The sequence below is a fragment of the Dromiciops gliroides genome, chromosome 5, assembly GCF_019393635.1.
Source record: "Dromiciops gliroides isolate mDroGli1 chromosome 5, mDroGli1.pri, whole genome shotgun sequence".
Taxonomy (NCBI): Eukaryota; Metazoa; Chordata; class Mammalia; order Microbiotheria; family Microbiotheriidae; genus Dromiciops; species Dromiciops gliroides.
The window spans coordinates 43,023,304-43,043,731 of NC_057865.1; the positions used below are offsets into that span (position 1 = coordinate 43,023,304).

The following is a 20,428-nucleotide window of genomic DNA, read 5'->3' on the forward strand; positions in this document are numbered from 1 at the left end:
GCCGCTTATTCTCCTTTGGAGGAGCTTCACTCAAATTGTACACACAAATCCTAGTTTTCTAGTAGCAAGATGAATTTTTCCCTAATGAAGAGTACACGATAACCTTGTTCATTTGTTAGAAATGGAGAAAACACATTGAGTAAAATCGAACATTTAAAAGCAGATACCAAAAACCACCTCAAAAGGGCCTCCAGAACCCTCCAGGTTCTTAAAGAAAAATAGGTGCTACCTAAGTGGAAGGGACACTTGTTAAGCCAGACTTGTCACACTCAAAATCTTTGTGAAAACAGATTTTAGAAATAAGAACATCAGGGGCAGCTAGGTGGTGCAGTGGATAAAGCACCGGCCCTGGATTCAGAAGGACCTGAGTTCAAATCCAGCCTCAGATACTTGTACTATAGTTGTGTGACCCTGGGCAAGTCACTTAACCCTCATTGCCCCACAAAAAAAAAAGGAAAGAAATAATAATGGTCCCTTTCTCCCTTTAAAAACACAAGCAGTTTTTGGTGATCAGTTTTTTCATAGAGGTGTCTTAAGGACACCAGAATTTTTGTATGATTAGAAAGTAATCATTTTTGTTGTGTTCCACTCTCTAACTCCCTTGTTCATGTCTTCCTGTTCTTCCATTCTGTTTCGTGTCTACTGTCATGGACCCCAAGCTTCTGACTTAAGACTGTGGCTAGGGAGAGAGTGGGTCAGAGATTGCTGTGTGCCGTGCATATGAGTGTTTCTCCTGACTAGCTCACACTCCAGAGCGGCAGAAGCCAGAGTCACTAGTAAATACACACCAGCTGCATGGGCCCCTGGACTAGGAGCTTGGAATTCACTTTAAAGAATGGAGCTGATCTGCCTTCCCAAGGGGCTGGCAAACTAATAGAGAGGCAAGACAGAGAAAAGTGTAATGAGTCCAAATCATAATGTGCTCATAGAAGAAGGCAGATAACGAACCAACCCTACCAAGAGGTTACCCCTGACTCTGGGATGTGTCGTGATATTTAGGCATTTAAACTAATGTTAAAGTTAGTTGGCAGTACACATCAGCGGGGGAAGGAGGAAGGACGTCCTGGAAACGTCTGAGAGATGGAGGCCATAATTCAGGATTTGTTCACCTGAGGGCTGGGGTGGCAGTGCAGACACAGACTCACGGCAGGGCAGAGCGCAGGGATGGCCAATAACACAGCGATATATCTGACAAGGGATGCAGTTGGTCCAAGAGCGGACAATCCCACATGTGAAGAGTTTGGCCTTCACTTTCATTAGGTTTGGGAGAAAAGTGGGCCTCGGAAGAAGATCACCACAGGAGCCTCTTGGTGCCGAGCGGATGGAGGACTGTGGGAGGACACTCTGTAGCCACAGGAAGATAACTCGGCTCCCTGCGTGTCTGTTTTCTGCAGCAAAGCCTCTTTACCCCATGCCAGTTATGACCAACCAGAATAAAGAGTTGTCATGGCTAATTCACAGAGCTTTGTTTTCCTAAGTTCTTTTAGTCTCACGCGAAAGAGAGATTCTTTTTAAGGTTTTCTGTTCAGAAACATTGGACTAGAAGACTCCTGAGGTCCCGACTCAGTGAACGTCATTCCCCCTGTAACATTTCCGTAGAAATAGTAGCCAATAGTAATCATAAAAGCTCATGTTATAAGGGAGTCAGGGCTCACAAAGCACTTCATGTAGACCGCCTCCTTTGAGCCTCCCAGCAGTCCTGGGAAGTGGTGACTGCCGCTCTTGGCACCACTTCACACGTGGGGAAGCTGAGACTCCAACAAGTTAATGATATCATCTGGTGATCACTACGCAGAACTATTATTGTTACTGCAAGAACCAGGTGAAACAGGAAGCAAGTCAGTGAATGTGCTTTTTAACAATCTGCCAGACCCTTCAAGTATGTGACCCTTCGTTTTAAGTTAGAGGAGGGAAGATCAGAAACATATATAGAGTTGGGAGGGTAAATGGTATTTAATAATGCTTTGAGGACTTTTTCTTCTGTTTAGAATGACTGGGGCCCAGAAACCTTCACACCACAATAACTAGATGCATAGTGATTTCCCACAAGGCCAGTGCTTTTGCATCCTCGCTAACCTGGTTCTTGGAGGCCTTATTCAAGATGAGAAGGAAGCTGCCCCTCGGGGCGGGAGGCTCATGGGAGCAGCTGCTCTGCAGGTGGCATGATTTGGAAATCATGGCCCAAGCTTGTTGGGAAGACAAGGCATGTGTATGTGAAAAATTAAAGAATAATACAGGAGTTAAGTGACAATAAACCTAGCAGTACAGGAGGTCTCCCAAAGGAGTTCGTATTTAGTTACTTGCCAGTGAATGGGGTAGACAAGGAAGTATACAAAGTTGGCTAAAAAAAGATCAGATTCGGGATGGGGAGACTCCTCCACACACTGCTTACCCCTCAGGCTTGTTGAGAGGAAACTTGCAGAAACTCAAGGGGTTTTTATTTTTGTTTTAATGGTATTTCCCCCCAATTACATGTAAAGAAAAACTCGGGGCTTTTGTAAAGTTTAATGCAAAAGAGGAGGGTTGCATTCATGTAAGTACTCGTGTCACTGGTGAGGAAATGGGAGCCAAGAGGAGGGGACCAGACTAGCCCAAGGTCACACAGCAGGTTCCTGCTGCTCATCCCGCCGTACTGGACAGCCCCTCCCTGAGTACTGACTTCAGCAGGAGCGGTGGATGTGGAAATGAAAGCCAGAGAGCGTATTTTTGTGGGAATCCTCTCTCCCTCACCCTCTCTGTAATCTTCCCGAGAGGCAATTTCAGCATCATGGCACTGTCTGTTTCTTGTTGTCCTCCTCCCAAAGGGAGCTTTGCTCTTTGCAGTTGGAGGAGACGGGGCTTCTGTGACGGCTGGGAAAGTGCTCGGCTGAACGGGGTCATCGTCCTGGCCTTGCAAGAGAATGAAGAGCTCTGTCTCTGCACCCGAAGGCGTGGGGGGTGGGGGGCGTGGGCGGCCTGCGGGACTATCACAGAGCAGTATTTAAGTCCTTTTCCACATCTGTTTTGCAGAATGCAGTTCGTTTGCCCCGCCCACCACAGTGATCCTCCTCATCCTGCTATGTTTCGAAGCCCTCCTTTTTCTCATCTTCACATCAGTAATGTTTGGGACCCAGGTACACTCCATCTGCACTGATGAAACGGTAAGTACCCCCCCTGCCCCTCCCTGACCTGGGGTAGCCAAGCCCTTGGAGGGCAGACCAGGAATAAGCGGCATGGTGACTCAGGTATGCTCCAAGGGCCCTGGTGTAAAGAAAGGCTGGTGAGAGGCCTGGGTTTTGTATGTACATTGTGTGGCTTCACATCCAAAGGGCGCTCTGCCAGGCGGTCCCCCTCTCTGACATGGAGGTCAGCCATTTGAACTGTAATTGGCCTGTTCTTTTTATAAAAGGAAGGTGTTCCTCTTGTACCTCTGTAGGGGTGGGCAGCATTCTGATTTCACAGTCAGCTCCAGATCTTAGAGCACAGGTCGGGGGAAATGGGGGAAATGTCGCCTTCTTCCATGAAGCTGACAAGGAGCAGAAGGCCCACTCTCGGATTCCTTCCTTTCCCATCCTGTCCCAGGAGGCAGGCCCTCAGGGTGGTCTTAGAAGACTGGGGGAGCAGCCCTGCCCCAGCCACTGCTTGGCCACCTCCTTTTCAGTTAGAGTCATTGCAGTCCTTGCCACTGCCTGCCCTCCGGCGGAGACAGAATGAGTTCTGGATTCGTTTGAGCAGCAAGGAAGAGTGCCGTCTGTCCTAAATGCTTCAGCGGGCGTAGCAGCAGCCATGTTAGGTACCGTGTGCGTGTGCCCAGAAGTCCAAGGTCAAGTTGCTGATCAGTTTTCAGCTTTAGTAGCTTTCAACTGCACTGAGACTTTGGGAACACCCTGTGTATATCACACACGTTCGGGGGGTGTGTGCGCGCGTGTGCGTGCGTGTGTACATATGTACACTCAGCATGGGTGCAGAGTTACAGCTCTTGATCAGATCACCATTATAGGTTCTGTGATGAGAGGGAGAGGAGGCTACAAAGATTTGAGGCACTATTCCTGCCTTCAGCGAGTTTGCAATCCTATTTATAACATTATCTTTGACGTGATTGTTCAGGTTAGTCACCCCCACAGCATTCTAGGAAGGAGGGTATGGAGAAACAGTATTTTTCTTTTTGGGCCAGTCTCTCTTCCTAACCCCTGCTGGTGTTACCATTCCCTATAAAGTCTGCATGGTTAGCTGAGGCTTCCATGTGACAGGAAGCTCTGATCATTCTGAGAAAGAAGGTCTTTCCTGTCCAGCTTTAACAAAAGTCCCACTGACCCGTTGGTGGCAGTGCCTTCCGAGAGAAGAAAGTCGTGTTTGAACAAAAGGCAGCCCAGCCAGGGTCCCTCAGAGCTGCCAGCTGTTGGAGCCAGGAGCCCCTTCCCTGCCCCTGGTGTTGTTGCTAGCCATCGTGACTTCTAGAAGGTGAAGAAGGGCCCAGTTAGCTACTCTCTACAGTAATGTGGGGCCTGCTGGCTCCCCTTCCTTCCTAGAAGCAGCACTTGACAGAGAGCAGGGGCTGGGCACCCTCCCAGGGCCTCCTTTCCTCCTGGGGACTCTCAAGACATTCCCTGGTACTAGGTGGCCATGGTAATGGGCCTCAGGTAACTATGTGGTTTATCTTAAGTTGTAAGAAAGGGGATGGCCTTCTCCTCCAGACTTCTGACGGAAGCTCTCAGCCCTAAAGTTGTTCCACTGTGACGGGGGTGATTGGGCCGACTGCTTGAGAGGGTCTGTGCTACTGCTTTTAACATTTACTAATCTAGTGTCTTCCCTTTCCTGTCGACGACTTCCCTCTGCCCTCATTTGAAGTTCTCTTAACCTTTCCCAGTTATTTGTGTACCTCTTGGCTCCTCACGTCACCCACATTTTCACTCTCTGTGAGCACTCCTGGGGAAGCTAACCACACTAGAAATACCAGCTGACCTTTTTTTTTGTCTGCAAACTGGTCATGGTTTCTTCAAACAAATCTCCTGTGAAATTGGTCCCAAATTAATTATCATTATATTTGTCGTGATGTCAGGTCCCTGCGAGCTCTTACAGCAGGCCCAACTTAGAAGGAGCCAAGGTTCCTGACACAGAGACAACTCGAGTTCTGGATAATGAGAAATTGGTGGTGATTGTTAAGCGTCTGCTACTTTTGTTGGGTTTTTCCCCCTCTTTTTTTAAAAAAAGAATGCATACAATCGTGTGCTTCCTCCACCCCCTCAAAAAAAAAGAAAGTTTGGTATTACATGACCATATTTTTCCTTTATATTTTTTCCAATTTAAAAGAAGAAAAAGAAAAATATTTTCTAGATTACTTAAAAAAAAAAAAACACCCGCACAAGCTTTTATTCCATTTGCCATAAGGCAGTGGATGTTTCCCTCCCCCAAACAAACCAGCGGTGATGAAAGTGCTTGACTGAAAGTGTGACTGTTCTTGTTTTCAGGGAATAGAACAATTGAAAAAGGAAGAGAGAAGATGGGCTAAAAAGACAAAATGGATGAACATGAAAGCGGTGTTTGGCCACCCGCTCTCTGTGGCATGGCTCAGCCCTTTGGCCACGCCCGACCAGGGGAAAGCAGACCCGTACCAGTATGTGGTCTGAAGCATCCTTGACCAGCAGATCCACTAAACACAAACCACGTCACAGCACTACCGTTCAATAAATTTTACATGAATGTTTAAACCGAAAAAGCAAAACAAAAACTTTTTTTTTTTAACATCAAGTAAAATGGCGAGCATTGCAGAGAAAAAAAAGCCCCCTTCTGCCGACAAGCTTCATTGTCTCAGGCTGGCCGGGCGTTTTTGGTGGTTGGAGCTGCTCCTCCTCCCCCTCCCCCTCCCCCTCCTCTTCTTTTTTTTTTCCAAACCTTTTTAAATTAACTTTCCTGGCCTTTGGTTTCTTCTCTGCTTTCTGTTTGGCATAACTAACGTGGAAGGGGTGCTGTTTCCCGGTGCTTGTGCGAGTTGTGACTTTGGTGGGACTGGACAGTGAGAGCAGAGCACCACCTGCCTCCCAGCACCTCTGGGGACCAGCGTGGGGAGGAGGACTGCCCTGGGGCTAGCGGCAGGTTTCCTGGGACCTTGCCTGAAGACGGACACTGGATCACTGAGCTGGGAAAGTTGAGGATCAGGGAATGGAGCTGCTCACAAGGGCCACTGGCTTCATAAAACAGTGGGATTAGCTTTAAAACAAGGCCCCGGGGCCTCTGTTATTTGCTCCTGATAAAGGAAAATCAGTTCTATCTAGCCACCTTGTTGGGGGGAGGGAGAATGGGGAGGGAGATACAGATAAATGGGAGTAAAGTCAAGAAATGGTGCCCTCTGCTTGTCAACAGAGTGACTTGGATAGACGGGTTTTCCTCAGTGCAAAATGCCTTATATTCAAAGAAGAATGAGAGATGCAACTTTAGGAGAGCAGCCCAAGCCGTTGTTTCCTTGGTGAGATGCCAGTTAAAATGTTAGTGATGGCGGATGTGGAAGGGGCAAAGACGTGGCCTCAAAACACTGGCCCCTGCAGCAGGCTGGCAAAGACACACCCTCCCGGGAAGGATTCATTTTCAGGGATTAGCATTTACAAACCCATCAAAGCAAAGTCATCCTCTGATACTAACACGCAGTAATAAACACATACACACGTAAGTTGGAAGCAGTGAGGTTTTCAGTGTTAGGGAGCACTATTATCATAGATGTGGGGAGAATGGGTGTCACTCTGGCCTGTGGTTTGGCAAAGCCAGGAGAAAGAAGGGCACATGTGTCCTACACACAACAAAAAGGTGACATCAACCTTGTGACTTAAGATGATTGGGGTTTTGTGTTGGAGCAGGAACCCATGAATGTATTGGGGTGGGCGGGGAGGTGGGAGGACATTTTGAATGCCAGACGTCTGGATTCTTGTCAGTTGATTTTTTTAAAAATCCTTTTTTTTTTTTAGCTTTCATTTTGAGAGTATGAATGAGATGTATTCAACATCAGTCCAAATCTGGGTGTGGAGAAAGTCGATAATCTGTGCCACTTTTCAGAAAGTAATGTGAACGTGCCACATCTTTTTTGATTCTGTCAATGCTTCCATATGGAAAACACATGCAATAAAATGTTCCAAAACTTGTTTTCTGATTTAGCTCTGTGACCTGTTGCTATAGAAGGAGAAAATAAGCAAATTCTCTCAGCAATTGATGTGACTTTTTGTTTTTCCCATAGTTCCTTTTTAACCAATATTCTAACACTCCTCTGGGGGAAAAAGAGGTTCTAATTGACTCTGCCCAGTGGGTGAGTGCACTTCTTGAGGACCAAAACCTATGTTCCTTTGGTTTCTCTGGACTAAATTCACTGTGTGAATGTCAGTCTTCTAGCCTCCGTTACTATAGGAATAAAGTCAAGATGATATGATTTTACACTTCAGTTACAGTAGTAGCTGGGTTCTTGGGGCAAAGGGGGAATATCATTTGCATGTGACCCCTTGGTTAGAAGCAAGTTAGAACGAGAAAAGGCCACTGCAAACAAAACTTTGCCTTTATCTGGTTAGTAACACTTTGTAGGGATCTTAGCTCCTTGGTTGTGACCTTTCAGATCGGAACAAATCGTTTCCTTCCTCTTTGGCCAACTCAATGACCTTGCCCAAGTCAGTTACCTTTCCCTGCATCACTTTCTCTATTTATGCAACAGATAATACTTTTAAGGTGCCCAGGGAAGAATGGGACTATTTTTCAGGACCTCTTAGCAATTTCTCTTCTTTTGTACATTAGGTGGTTTAACTCTCAAATAATACTGATCTCCTAGTTTAAATATATATGCATAAATATATATTTATATATATACATATATATACATATATATACATATATATACATATATATACATATATATACATATATATATATATATATATATATATATATATATATATATATATATATATATATATATATATGCTTGTGTGTGTATACATACACACAGAAAAAAATGGCATGGGACTCTTAAAGTGGCTCACTGCCAACTTTGGCTTTTTGGTAGTTCTCATGTTAGCTGCCTTTAAAGAACAACCTCTGTCCTCCCACCCTTTTCCTGTCCAATTCTCTTTTGGATGGGAAAGTAAGACAAAAGGAAAACCTAGCTCAGTGTTGGAATGCCTTTGAAATAGAAGCTGCTTTCACCATTTCTAAAGAGATTTCTGTTTCTTTGAACTAGATTATGTTGCTTTAGTCCCTTTCAGATTTTACCTGAGTAGCTGAGGAGAGCAGTAAATGTTTTCACATGTACAATTGTACTGAATTTTCTGTGCCTAAAAGCATAGGAAGCTTTCTCTGTGATCAATAATTTCTCGTGTCTGTGATAACATTTGCCAAAAGAAGCACATTGTTGGGTTATAAATCGTAGTCAGCTTAAAGTCTTCCTTAGTGTAGCATTATTGAATTTGGGCTCAGTTGGGTGGCATGGAGTGAGTCATGGATGAGAAATCAGAAGACCTGAATGCAGATCTTGACTTTCCAGCTCACTGATTGTCTTGTCTGCCCTTAGCCCAAGGGCCTGGTTTCTTCCTCTGTCTGAGGAGGGTTCATTGGATGGCCTAGATCCCAGCTTCTTAAACTGTGGGATGTAACCCTGTATGGGGGTGGTGACACATTTGGCCACAGTAAAAGGTTATGTATACCTACTTTATATGCCCGTATACCGGGGATCGTGAATGAAAAAAGTTTAAGAAGCCCTGGCCTAGATGACCTCTCACTCGGGTCCCTGCCAGCTCTAAAAGCCTGTGATAAAGGTGGACGGAGGCATCCTCGGATGCACCTTGAGCAAAGGTGCTATTGGAAGACAAAGGAATACTCCCTGCAGTTCCTCTGTCTTCCCTCCTCTGTATCTTACACACTGTGAGAAGGATCCCAGGGCCCATCTCCCACGCGGGATGCTGACTTGTGCAGCACAACCGCTGGTCCAGGAGTTGAGAGCTGGGTCCTAGAACTGGCTCTGCCACCAGCTTGGCCAAATCCTTTTGCCTCTCGCTCTCAGCTTCATCTGTAAAACGTGGGGGTTGGATGCTGAGAGCTCTGTATCCAGCTCAACATTTCTATGATTTCTGCTCATATTAAGTACAAGCAAAATGAATGTGTGCATATGCAAATCAGTGCATCTCTGTTTATTGATTTTTTTTTTTGTTGTTATACAATTAGTTTGTGTACAGAAACATATATGCCTGTCTGTTTGGTCTTAATAGAGGCAGCATGATATAGGGGGAAACATGTTGAACTTTGAGTCAGAGGACCTGGGTTCAAGTCCCTGCTGTGCCACTCACTATCTGTGTGACCTTGGGCAAGTCACCGTCTCTGAGCCTCAGTTTCCTCGTTGCAAAATGGGGAAAATAAAGCTTGCACTACCTACCTCACAGGGTTGTTGTGAGGAAGGCGCCTTGTGCTCTATTCTTCCTCCTCCCCCCCCATTAGATTGTAAACCCCTTGAGGGCAAGGACTATGTCCTTTTTTCATCTCTGTACCCCCAGAGCCTTGCACAGTGCCTTGCACGTCGTAAGCCTTTGTGTTGAATTGACTGACATCTTGTTTTCATACAGTACCTCCCTTCTGAGACCCTGAGATATCTTGTACCTACCAGCCAACTTTGGGTCTTCTAAACCTTTGGGAAAGGGAAAGCAAGGATCATTGATATCCACAAAGATTGCCAAGATCCCCCTTCAATCCCATCAATCAGTACTTCTTTCTACCTGGTGCAAGGCAAAGTCTATGGCTATTTTATCTCCTCCCTCTTCTCCCCAGCCCTCCCTTCCCCCACCATCCAATCTGTTTTACAAAAGAAAAGTAGTTTTGATGTAGCCAAACTGACTAATTCATCTCCTTTTTTTCCCTAATGTATTTGGGCAAAGTTACTTACTAGCCAGAGGGCGGGCAGTAGAAGCAGGGGAGAAATCTGGGGCTAAAGTAATCCTCCAAATGGATAATGGGTAACCTGGAGTTGATGGTATTGTATCATCCTATATGTATCAATGATATAGATGAATTTGTATTTTTTTCCTTTGTATGTATGACTGCTCTTTTTTTGTTTTGTTTTTCAATATATTTAACACCCCCAGAGAATATATATGAGAATACCTTGTAGAAAATAAAGAATTCCCCATGAAGTGGGAGCAAGCTATTTATTGGCTTTTGCCCTTCTCCCAGTGATTCAGCCTAACAGAAACCTTTCTTTCCCCCACCCCCACAAGGAACTCGTGTCACCTCGGTGCTCAGTTGGGCCCCAGCCTTCTGGGTTTGTGGGAACATGCGGTCATTGAGGCATACACCCAGAAAAAGAAAGGGCTTTCTGGGGCCCTGATGAGGGCACGGTGAAGCAAGCAAACAGAAGGAAAGAGCTAGACTTAATTCAGCAAGGGGACCTGGCTGCCCATCGATAGAGTGATATTCCTTCCTGACTTGGGAGAGTCTGGGAAAAGAACCAGGGCTGGGGGCTCCCAGGCCTTGTCCTCTTGGATCAGCTTTATTTTGTGTGTGGTCACAGACAGAAACTGGTCTACTTTTACAGCTTATTTCCCCGGGCCTTCTGTTCACACAAGTCAGTGGCTCACCCCACACCTTCTGGGAACTGCATTTAAGGCATTTCTCTTTCTAACTTTGATGCTGTGGGATAGTGCTACATCAAACATGGGATCTCAACAGATGACTCAGTCCACCCTCCCTGCCCGGGCCTGGGCCTGGGGAAACCCTCTTGGCATTGGACAACTTGAATTGTTTTCTCTCTTCATTCAGACTTCTGGCTCACGACTATGCTTTATCCTCCTCAGCCTCGTCGAGTAGCTCGTTGGGGTGAGAAGGGAGTCAGAGGACATGAGTTCAAATCCCAGATGAGTCACCTGACCTCTCTGGAACTCAGTTTCCTCAACTCTAAAATGAGAGAGTGGAACTAGCCGGTCTCTCTAGTCCCTTCCACTTTAAGGAGGCGACTAGCAGAAGGAAGTCCCATTGTGCTTTGTCATGGTCTCCTCCGGGCTCTGCTGCTCCCCTACCCTCTCCCAACCAGTAACTTGAAGTGCATTCTGCATCTGCACCCCCCCCCACCCCCAGGAGAGAGAGTTGCTATTTCCCTTTCTCGCTGGATAACCAACTTTTCGCTCCCTGGACTCCACTCTTGGAGCTACCTTCATCTCACTAAAATGGGGGGCTTCATTTTCTAATACAAAGTGACAAGCAACTTCATCACCTTTGTTGCTGAGGATCCCTAGCTCTTGTCACCTCCTTGACCTCACAAAGCCAGTCAGTGAGTGAACAGTTAAATGCCTGATGTGTGCCTAGCACTGTCAGTGCTGTGGGTACCGAAAGAGGTCCCCCAACCCCTCAAAAACGAGAAAACAGCCCCTTCTATCTGGGAGCTCATTGTCTGAAATGCCGTGTCTAGAAAGGGTCACTAGGAGGTGGTCTCAGGGAAGCCACTGAGAAGAAATTTGACCAGGGAAGGCTTCTGGTGGAAGGTGGCACTTTAGCTGGGGAATCTAAGGGGTGGACATGGGGGGAAGGGCATTCCAGGCAGGGGGGCACAGCTAGGGAAAATGCCCTGAGGTGGGAGATGTCGTGTGGGGTCTGAGAAAGTCAGGAGGCCGGTGTCCCCGGAGGGCCGAGGATGTGGAGGAGAGAGGAGATAAAGTGTAAGGGAGTCACTGGAGCTGATGGGTCAGACCTGCCCATTTGGAAGATGGATTGGATAGCTGAGGATGGACTGAAAGTCAGCCTCAGTTTCCTCATCTGTCAGATAGGAAGGATGATATCTGCCTGATCTGTTTTATAAGGTTTTTGTGAGGATAAAAGAGCAGGTGGGTGTGAGACTACTTCAGAAAGTTAAAAAGAGGGGGCAGCTGGGTGGTACAGTGGATAAAGCACCAGCCCTGGATTCAGGAGGACCTGAGTTCAAATCTGACCTTGGACACTTGACACTTACTAGCTGTATGACCCTGGGCAAGTCACTTAACCCTCATTGCCCTGCCCAAATATGACCTAATGGGTAGAGAGCTGGCCTCAAAGTAAGGAAGACTGGGGTTCAAGAAGGCAGTCTAGTATAGAGGAAAGAGGCCAGAATGCACTTGAAGTTACCGGTTGGGAGAGGGGTAGGGGAGCAGCAGAGTGCAGAGGAGACTGTGACAAAGCACAATGGGACTTCCTTCTGCTGGTCACCTCAACAGATTGCAGACTTTAAGGTGGAAGGGACTGGAGGGACCAGCTAGTCCAACCCTCTCATTTTAGAGTTGAGGAAACTTGAGTTCCAGAGAGGACTTGAGTAAAAGCACGTAGGTTCAAATCCCACCTCAGACACTAATTTGTGACCTTGGGCAAGTCACATCACTTCTGCATCAATCAGTTTCCTTAATGGTAAAATGAGAGCGATTGACCAGATGGACTCTTGGGTCTCTTCCACTTCGAGGTCCATGAACCTTGTAATCCTTTCTCTAACAAATACTGGCTTTGTGACCCTGGCTAAGTCATTTAATTTCTCAGTGCCCCACCCAACTCTAGATTCCTAAACTGATGATCAGAAGCCTACTTAGATTGGTAAGGGCTAAGTTTCCTCACTGGGAGTTCCCATCCAGAGAAATCACAAGTCAGCCCACTCCTCCACAGGTTGTATGGTGCAATCAGATATAGGCCGGCCCAAAACTAAGAGGCCCTGCCTCAAATCCTGTAGAGCTAATGGCTGGCATTTACGTTGTGTTTTAATACTTGCAAAGCAGTGGACCTGTGAGATCTCATTGCTCCACGCAACAACCCTGGGAGAAACTTGAGGCAAACAGGTGAAGTGCCTTGCCCAGAGTCACACAGCTAACAAGTGTCTGAGGTAGGATTCAGAATCAAGCCTTCCTGATTCCAAGTCGTACCTCCTTCACTAGACCTTATTTTTCCCATCTGTAAAATGAAGGGGTTGGACGAAGCTCTTAGACTTAATGATGTTGGGAATGAATGGAAGATAGAATTTCTCCTGAGCTTTTAACCTGAACTCCACAATGGGTGAGCTGCAATATCCCAGATAGGGGCTTTTCAGACCCTGAGACCAATGGAAATTCCAAGTTAAAGCAGATTAGCAGCTTGCAAATGATCTCATAAAAGAAAAACATCAGTATTTCTCTAAGTAAATCCCTTGAGTTCTTGGCCATTGCCTCCCAGGGGAAAAAGCAGGTGACTTGCACAAAGTCACAAAAGGATTAGGCCTATGCTATCACATCCCCAAGACGGGGGCTCAGCATAAGCTAAGAAACCCCCATTTCAGAAATAGGGCTCAGAGAGCCTCCTGGTAGCACAGAAATCAGCAAGGTGAAGACCACTGAATAGCACTGTAATAGCCTTGGGAAGGGGAAGAGGAAGTCTTTGATTCTAAACTTCATTCATTACCATCTTTCCATGTAATCTTGGGCAAGTCCTTTCTCCACTCTATCTCAGCTTCCTTATCTGTAAAATGAGAAGTTTGGCTAGGATGATCTATGGGGTTGCTTCCAGCTAGAAAAATCCAGATTCTGGTCATCTCACCGTTGATCTAGATTCAGAAAGACCTCAGTTCAAATCCGGCCTCTGCCACTTACTAGTTGTGTGACCCTGGGCTAGTCATTCAACCCCTCTCTGCTTCAGTCTCCTCAGCTGTAGAATGGGGCTAATAACTGCACCAGCCTCCCAGGGGGTAAGGATCAAATGGGAAAATATTTGCCGATCGGTGCTTAATAAACACTAGTTCGTTCCCTTCCTTTCTTTCCTTCCTCCTTCCCTCCCTTCCAATACCTCCTGGAGGTATGATGATGATCACATGAGATGATACATGTAAAGCACTTGGCACTTTGCCCAGTACACAGTGAGCACCATCCAAATGGTTATTGCCTTCTCTTCCCCCATGTTTCTTGGCTTTCTGATTAGCAGCAAAAAGGGATGGACATGGGGCAGCTAGGTGGCGCAGTGGATAGAGCACTGGCCTTGGAGTCAGGAGGACCTGAGTTCAAATCCAGTCTCAGACACTTGACACTTACTAGCTGTGTGACCCTGGGCAAGTCACTTAACCCTCATTGCCCCACCAAAAAAAGGGGGGGGGGATGGACAAGTTTGAGGACAGGAGGGTATCCAGTTAGTGGTTGAGCCCTGGGGAAAGAGGGCTAATGAAAGGTCAGCATCCCCTCCCCCATTCCCAGGGTTTAACTCCTTGCAGCTTCTTCCCAATGCTCTCCTTTTAAATGGTCTGGCTGGTGAGTAACGTCCCAGGAGCAGGTGAGTGGATGGGGGCAGATGAGAGGCTGGCAGCATGACTGAGTCTCATCTCCCTCACTCGGGCTTTAGTGAAGTTTCGCTTACTTCCCTCCTGCTTGGATGCTTTCTCCCCATTGCTGGTTCTCCCTTGCGTTCCATTGCCTTCACATGGTTCTGGGTTTGCAGTGCCTGTGAGGAAGAGAGAGGGGTTTTCACATGCTTTAGTCACTGGGTTTCCTGCTGGCCAAGAAGTTCTCAAGCTGGGTCTAAGAGGCCCCCAGGCCTCCTGAGGGTGGGGATGGGTCTGCCACCACCTTCTGGCTCCGGTGTTTTCTACCAGTTAAGCACCACCCATCCAACCGCTAGCCTCTGAAATCACCAAGCTGCCCATTTCACCCCATGGGGTCAGTTGGCTCGCCCTCACCCTACCCTCGAGTGAGCTGGGCAGGTTGGTCAAACCTTACTGTGGGTAGGGCTTGGAGGGGGAAGGACTCACATGAGCCTGTGCCTGAAAGAGTTGGGGGCTAGGGTGGGGGGGACAGAGGTGCACACCCTCCGCATGCTGGTGACCTTCCTTGGCCTGCTGTGCTTCTCTGTCTTCCACCCTTACTTGCCCTGTGACAGGGACGCCATTGGACGGCAGAGACCGGCCCGGTCACCGTCTGGCTGTGTGTCCTTGGCCAGATTCACCTCTTCTTCAGTCAGATGGGTGGGTTTGACAATGATCATTAAGGTTTCTTTGAACTCGGTATTCTCTGAAAGCTCTTTGGAGAGCCAGTACTGTTTTAGGTCTTGTCTTTGTGCCCCCGACACTTAGAGCAGATGCCTGGCACATAGCGGGCGCTTAGTGAATGCATGTTGATTGATGGAGGGATTCTCTGGGCAGTAAGCACTCACTGCCACCTCTGCATGTTCCCTCCAGGGGCAGGTGGCACATCCCCAGGGCCCCCCTCCCAATGGCTACTCTTGTGGAATGTGAAGTTTCAGCAGTAGAGCAAGGCATGGAATGGGACCTTAAGGGTCAGAGTTGCCTAGTACCCTTCCTTATGAGTATCACAGCTTTCTCTCTCCTTTTTTTTCCCCCAGGGCATTGAGCGGCTTAAGAATGAAGACCCAACTTGGGAGAGGGTCGGCAGCTGGGATGGCATGAAAGCAGCTTTCGGAGGCAATTTCTCCCTGAACTGGTTTAACCCTTTTAAGAGTGTGGACAGGAAGTCGGACCTGTCCCTTAGAACATCGACGTCGGGCTCAGGACCAGCCTTGGGAAGCACAGAAGGGTGCACGGAACGGTGCTCGGCAGAGGCGGATGAGTTTGAGGAAGTAAAGCCATGAAGAGGTTCAGCCAGTGTTACCCTGATGCTGGAAGGGCCTGCAGCCCCAGCCATGCCTCTAGAAAGAAAGCCCAAACCAGGGGAGAAAAGACTTCAGCCTAAGGGATCCCCCCCCAACTTCCTGCCTGCAAAGACTATTCCCTTTTTGCCTATTCCCCCTCCCCTTCTTACACTTGAGAGAAAGACACGGTCTTTCTCTGTGGTTCTCTGAGCACATGGCCTCGCACTTGGCGCGTGGCATTTCCCTGTAGTGCCGGACACTGAGCTTCCTTTCTGGCCACCAGCAAAGTAGATCCTGGAGGCTTACTCCTCTTCCCTTTACTTCTGGGGAACCTGCCCTTCTGAGGGACAAAGTGGGAGCCTGCTCCTGTGACCTTGGAAGTGGCACCCACAAAGACCAGGAAGGAGCCTGACAAGATATCGGCGAAGGCCAGAGAGGGAGGGAGCTGTGCAATCAGGCTCTAAGCCTGATTGCAGGGCCCTGACTTCTGGAGGCTGGCACTAAGACTAGCTGGTCTGGAGCTGGTAGAAGTTAGAAGTTAGGAAACCAAAGCACTTCCCCAAACGTGGGAGCATTTCAGGGAACATCCCCATTACAGGGGCAGAGAAGGCAGGGTGGGTCAAGATAGTTTCCTGTCTTGTATATTTATGTACAGCCGCCTGGCTTCCTCTTACCTTGGGCTCAGACTTAGAGAAGTCAACCCAAAGAAGGCCATGTGCGCAGGGATCATTGCCACTACAGAAAGGAACTTTTCCACTAGAGTGCCGGGCCACTGATTGGCCCAAAGTGCAATACATCACTCAAGGGAGTGTCAGGGGTTGTACCACTGAGGTGGCATATTTGTTTTCCTGTCTCTGGTGGCAGGATTAATTTAAGAGAGGACTCTAATGATGAGTTCAACTTGTACAGTACTAAAGAAATTAATATATGCACATGTTCACTGGGAGATGTGGCTCACTTGGGGAGCATGGTACAGGAAACCAGCCCGCTATAGGTGATTTTCATTGATTAGGCAGTGGGCTTTGGCTAGCACCAATAATAATGATAATAATAATAATAATATAATAATAACAATAAGCTTATGTCCAATATAGCCAAGTGCCTTTATCAAGATGAGTAATTTGGAGATTATATTACCTTATAAAATAATGGGTAAGTGTGTGTGTTTGTGTATTACGTATAGGAAAATCCATTGAAAGGCAAGGGTGTTTTTAAAGCTAATCTAAGGCCTAAATGTTTAACCTTTCTGCTATTGGGTCTTCTATCAGGGGAGTTTGCTTAAAATCTCCACAGTAAGGAAAATTCTCCAATTCACATATGCTAATAAGGCCACCAGCAGATTTTAAAGGAAACCTTGAATGCTGTTCAGGCCTTTGAGAGAGAGAGAGAGAGAAAGAAAAGAAAAGAAATCTGCCTGCAAAGAAAGTTCCCAGCTAAAGTAGCAAGGTTGGTGTATTAAAAACAACAATAACAAAATGTTTGTTTACAAGAAACTTGTTTCCCTCATCTAGTTGATGGATGGTGCCTTTGATGTGTCCTTAGCCTCATCAGAGAGGTGTCCACCTGCTGTTTCGATGCAAAAGAAAGCACAGGATTTTCCTTCCATGTGTCTTGTGGGTGTCTCACACACACGCATTACCATTTACTGTATTTTTAACATCCCTGGCCACACTGTCTCCTACTCAGTGTGGTCCTAACAACGGGAATGACTTGTAAAGACGTGGCTTCTATGGGACCGTTTCCCTGTGAGTTAGGAAGAAATTCTCTGGCTTTCCATTCAGTCACACCCTCCCAACTGAAGAACGGTTAAGGGTCTTTCTAGCTTAGTGTTCCTATCAGGTCCCTTGGTGTGAGGCCACGTCATTGTCCCCTTTGCCAGTTGTCATTCAGAAACATAACTCTTCCCCCTACCCCAACTCCTGTGATTTAAACCCTTCCCTTTTGCTGACTAAGGCTGCTGGATTTCAGTCCTGTTTTTCTAGTCCCCAATTAGATGAAATCAGCTGAAAACTAACTCACCCCACCCAGATTTGTCTCAGCTGGCTTCAGACCTGCCCAGCAGTTTATACTACTCTCTCTCTATCCTGGGCTATGAAAGAAGGTGTGGTTGACCCACTTTTAATAAAGCAAGAGCAAACTTTTTTTTTTTTTTTTGGGTGAGGCAATTGGGGTTAAGTGACTTGCCGAGGGTCACACAGCTAGTAAGTGTTAAGTGTCTGAGACCAGATTTGAACTCAGGTACTCCTGACTCCAGGGCCAGTGCTCTATCCACTGCGCCATCTAGCTGCCCCAAGAGCAGACTTTTTTAGAATGTGGAGGTAGAGCATTTGGGGGGTGGGGCAATGAGGGTTAAGTGACTTGCCCAGGGTCACACAGCTAGTGTCAAGTGTCTGAGGCTGGGTTTGAACTCAGGTCCTCCCGAATCCAAGGCCAGTGCTCTATCCACTGTGCCACCTAGCTGCCCCCATGTAGAGCGTTCTTAAGAAAAAGCTGAACTTTTCATGGATGGGGAGAGAGGATAGCAAAACAGCAGCCTTGTCAGAGTGACATGTTCTCTTCACACATCCCCAAAAGGATGATAAGCAATGTGGGTGTTGGAATCTCTTTGTTACCACTAACCATGACCAGCGCTCGCTCTTACTGATGTGACCAGCGAATGTGGGGAATGATTACTAAGTAGGTCGAGCTTATTAGCAACTTCCACCATAAACGCACAAAACACAAAACTCCAGGAGAAGGCCACTTCCTCCTTTGACCCCTTCTGGTTTTATGAGGTTTCTGGGCTGGACATTTGATTTTCTCAGTAGCAGCTGAGCTTGAGATGGATCTTCAGGCCAGTTAGGCTTTCACTTAAGACTGGTTGCTGAACTACATGTCATTTAATGGTTAAGAAGCCAGTGTTATTGTACTAAAGCAGAAGGTCCTGTCACTTCCTCAGAAGGAACTGTTCTGAGGGTGGGGACCACGGTATTTGTCTTCCGTTCAACCAAGAGGCAGCTCAAACTTACAGTACAGGGAGTTCTATACCAAAGAGCCAGCCTATCTCTATGGAAGTATTGTGGTTCTTCATACGGTCTTTAGGGACTGAGGTAAAGAAGTTAAGGTAGAAGGAAGAACCTAAAAGTCTGAGCTCCCGAACTTATCCAGGAGGCCAGGCTAGGACGCTCGGCGCAACAGCCTCTCAAAAAAAGAAAAGAAAAAAAAAAGAGCAGTCCACCCATCAGAAGTGCCTTAACCTATTTGTTCTACCTCTCTGCCCAACAAGGGGTGTACACCAAAGGGAAAAGATTTTCTTTGGACCTAAAGCCAGGTCCAGATTTGGGGCTTACACTTAAGAAGGCAGCTAGGGTCTTGTTCACTGTCTTACCTGTCCATAGCAAGAGCTGAACGATTCTCAATCCTCTCTTCTGCAGACCAGAAACAGCAATCTCAGTCCTCTTCCTAGCACCCAGTCTGTAGCACAGATACTGCTGAACTGTCCCATCTGACTCCCTCATGCTCAGGCCTGATGCAGAAGTGTTGCTCTGGCCACGGTGAAATGAACCAAAGCCATTGTGGACACAGCAGCCCATAGGGTTGCAATTGATCCCCATCTCCTTGGCCGCGACTCAAAGCTCAGTCAGTCTTCAGGAGTTTGCAAATCGTACTCAACAGTCAGAGAAGTGATGAGATGCATTCTACTGCTAGAGAATGTTGGGCTCAAGTATTTGCCTTTGGGTGTAAAAGGGAAACCCCTTAGCTTGCAGTTTGGGCCTCCAAATTGGCCCCGGGGGCATGTTCTCTTGTATGCTCTTCTGGAAGCTGTGGCCTCTCTCACTTCCCTGACTTCTGTGTGCCTCTCTAAGGCCCCCAGTGGGGACTGTGCTACCTGAGATGGCCTGTGTGGCCTGGGGGAATGGGGGGGGTTTAGGGGTTTGTTGTGGTTGTTGTTCTTTTGTTTCAGGGGTGGAAGGTGAAAGGGTGTCATGCACATCCAGAACCCACAGTTGCTGCTCCTCAGTTCCAGCCTCCAAACGTTTTCTTGTGCTCTTGATGTCTGTGATGTTTGGTGTCTTGGAGAGTTCTTTTACTGACTAAAACATGGCATTTCTCTCACTGTCGTCTCAGTGTCTTATTTATCACCAGCAGGAGTGAAACCACCACCTTCAACTGGCATAGTCTGTAGAATTTGTCTGGGCTGGAGCTCAGCCTTGTGTAACCAGACCCAGGGAGAGCTAGAGAGCCCTGAGGGCAAGGAGGGTAGGGATGGTGGAGCATAGCTCCTGGTGGGAAGGATGTGCAAATTATGGACAAAATTATCCTTAGTCATTCACCATGCATTTGTTGTGTCTGCTGTATGCACAGCAGGTGGATCTAAGCCTTATAAGGGAGACAGACAAATATATAAAACATGGCTCCTGCCCCCCCCCTCCCCACTGTGATGTAGGAGGCAAAAAGGGGTTAATAGAAAAACCTAAGACCTAAGCTCTAATTCAGATATTAGCTCCAAAAGGGAGTCAGACCCCAGTTAATGGATAACTTATTCTAGGTTATCGTACCCACTGTGATCAATACCCATAACGGGACCATAAAGGGTCAGGTCAAATAACAATAAAGGAAATGACATGGGTATAGAAATTCTAATGAAAAATGATTATATTTTGAAACTAGCCATGGGAAACAGAGACATGTGCAGAAAAGGCCAAATTTGTCCCCAGATTCAACTTATGATGTGTAAACCCCAAAAACACACCTCCACTGAAAAAGGCACCCACCTCAGGGGTTGGCTTAGGACCCCAGGAACTCCAAATTAGGATTAGCCCTCCCCTGTAACACCCCTAGAGGTGGAGAATATTATAATGAGGACAGGCCCTCCCCTGTACCTCCCCCCAAGGTAGAGATT

General features: G+C 47.1%; 1 protein-coding gene across 2 annotated transcripts in view; it reads left to right on the plus strand.

Moving 5' to 3' along the window:
* Positions 1 to 19,641, plus strand: part of ZDHHC3 (zinc finger DHHC-type palmitoyltransferase 3) — a 66,536-nt gene extending 46,895 nt beyond the window's left edge. The window contains exons 6-7 of one of the 2 annotated variants that reach the window (XM_043966151.1): positions 3,010 to 3,140; positions 15,301 to 19,641. In XM_043966151.1, the coding sequence (XP_043822086.1) occupies positions 3,010 to 3,140; positions 15,301 to 15,546 (377 nt within the window). In that variant the 3' untranslated portion in view covers positions 15,547 to 19,641. Of the gene's footprint in view, positions 1 to 3,009; positions 3,141 to 5,447; positions 7,800 to 15,300 lie in introns of those variants that run through there. The other variant, XM_043966152.1, reaches the window with a different exon arrangement.
* Positions 19,642 to 20,428: the final 787 nt, after the last annotated feature.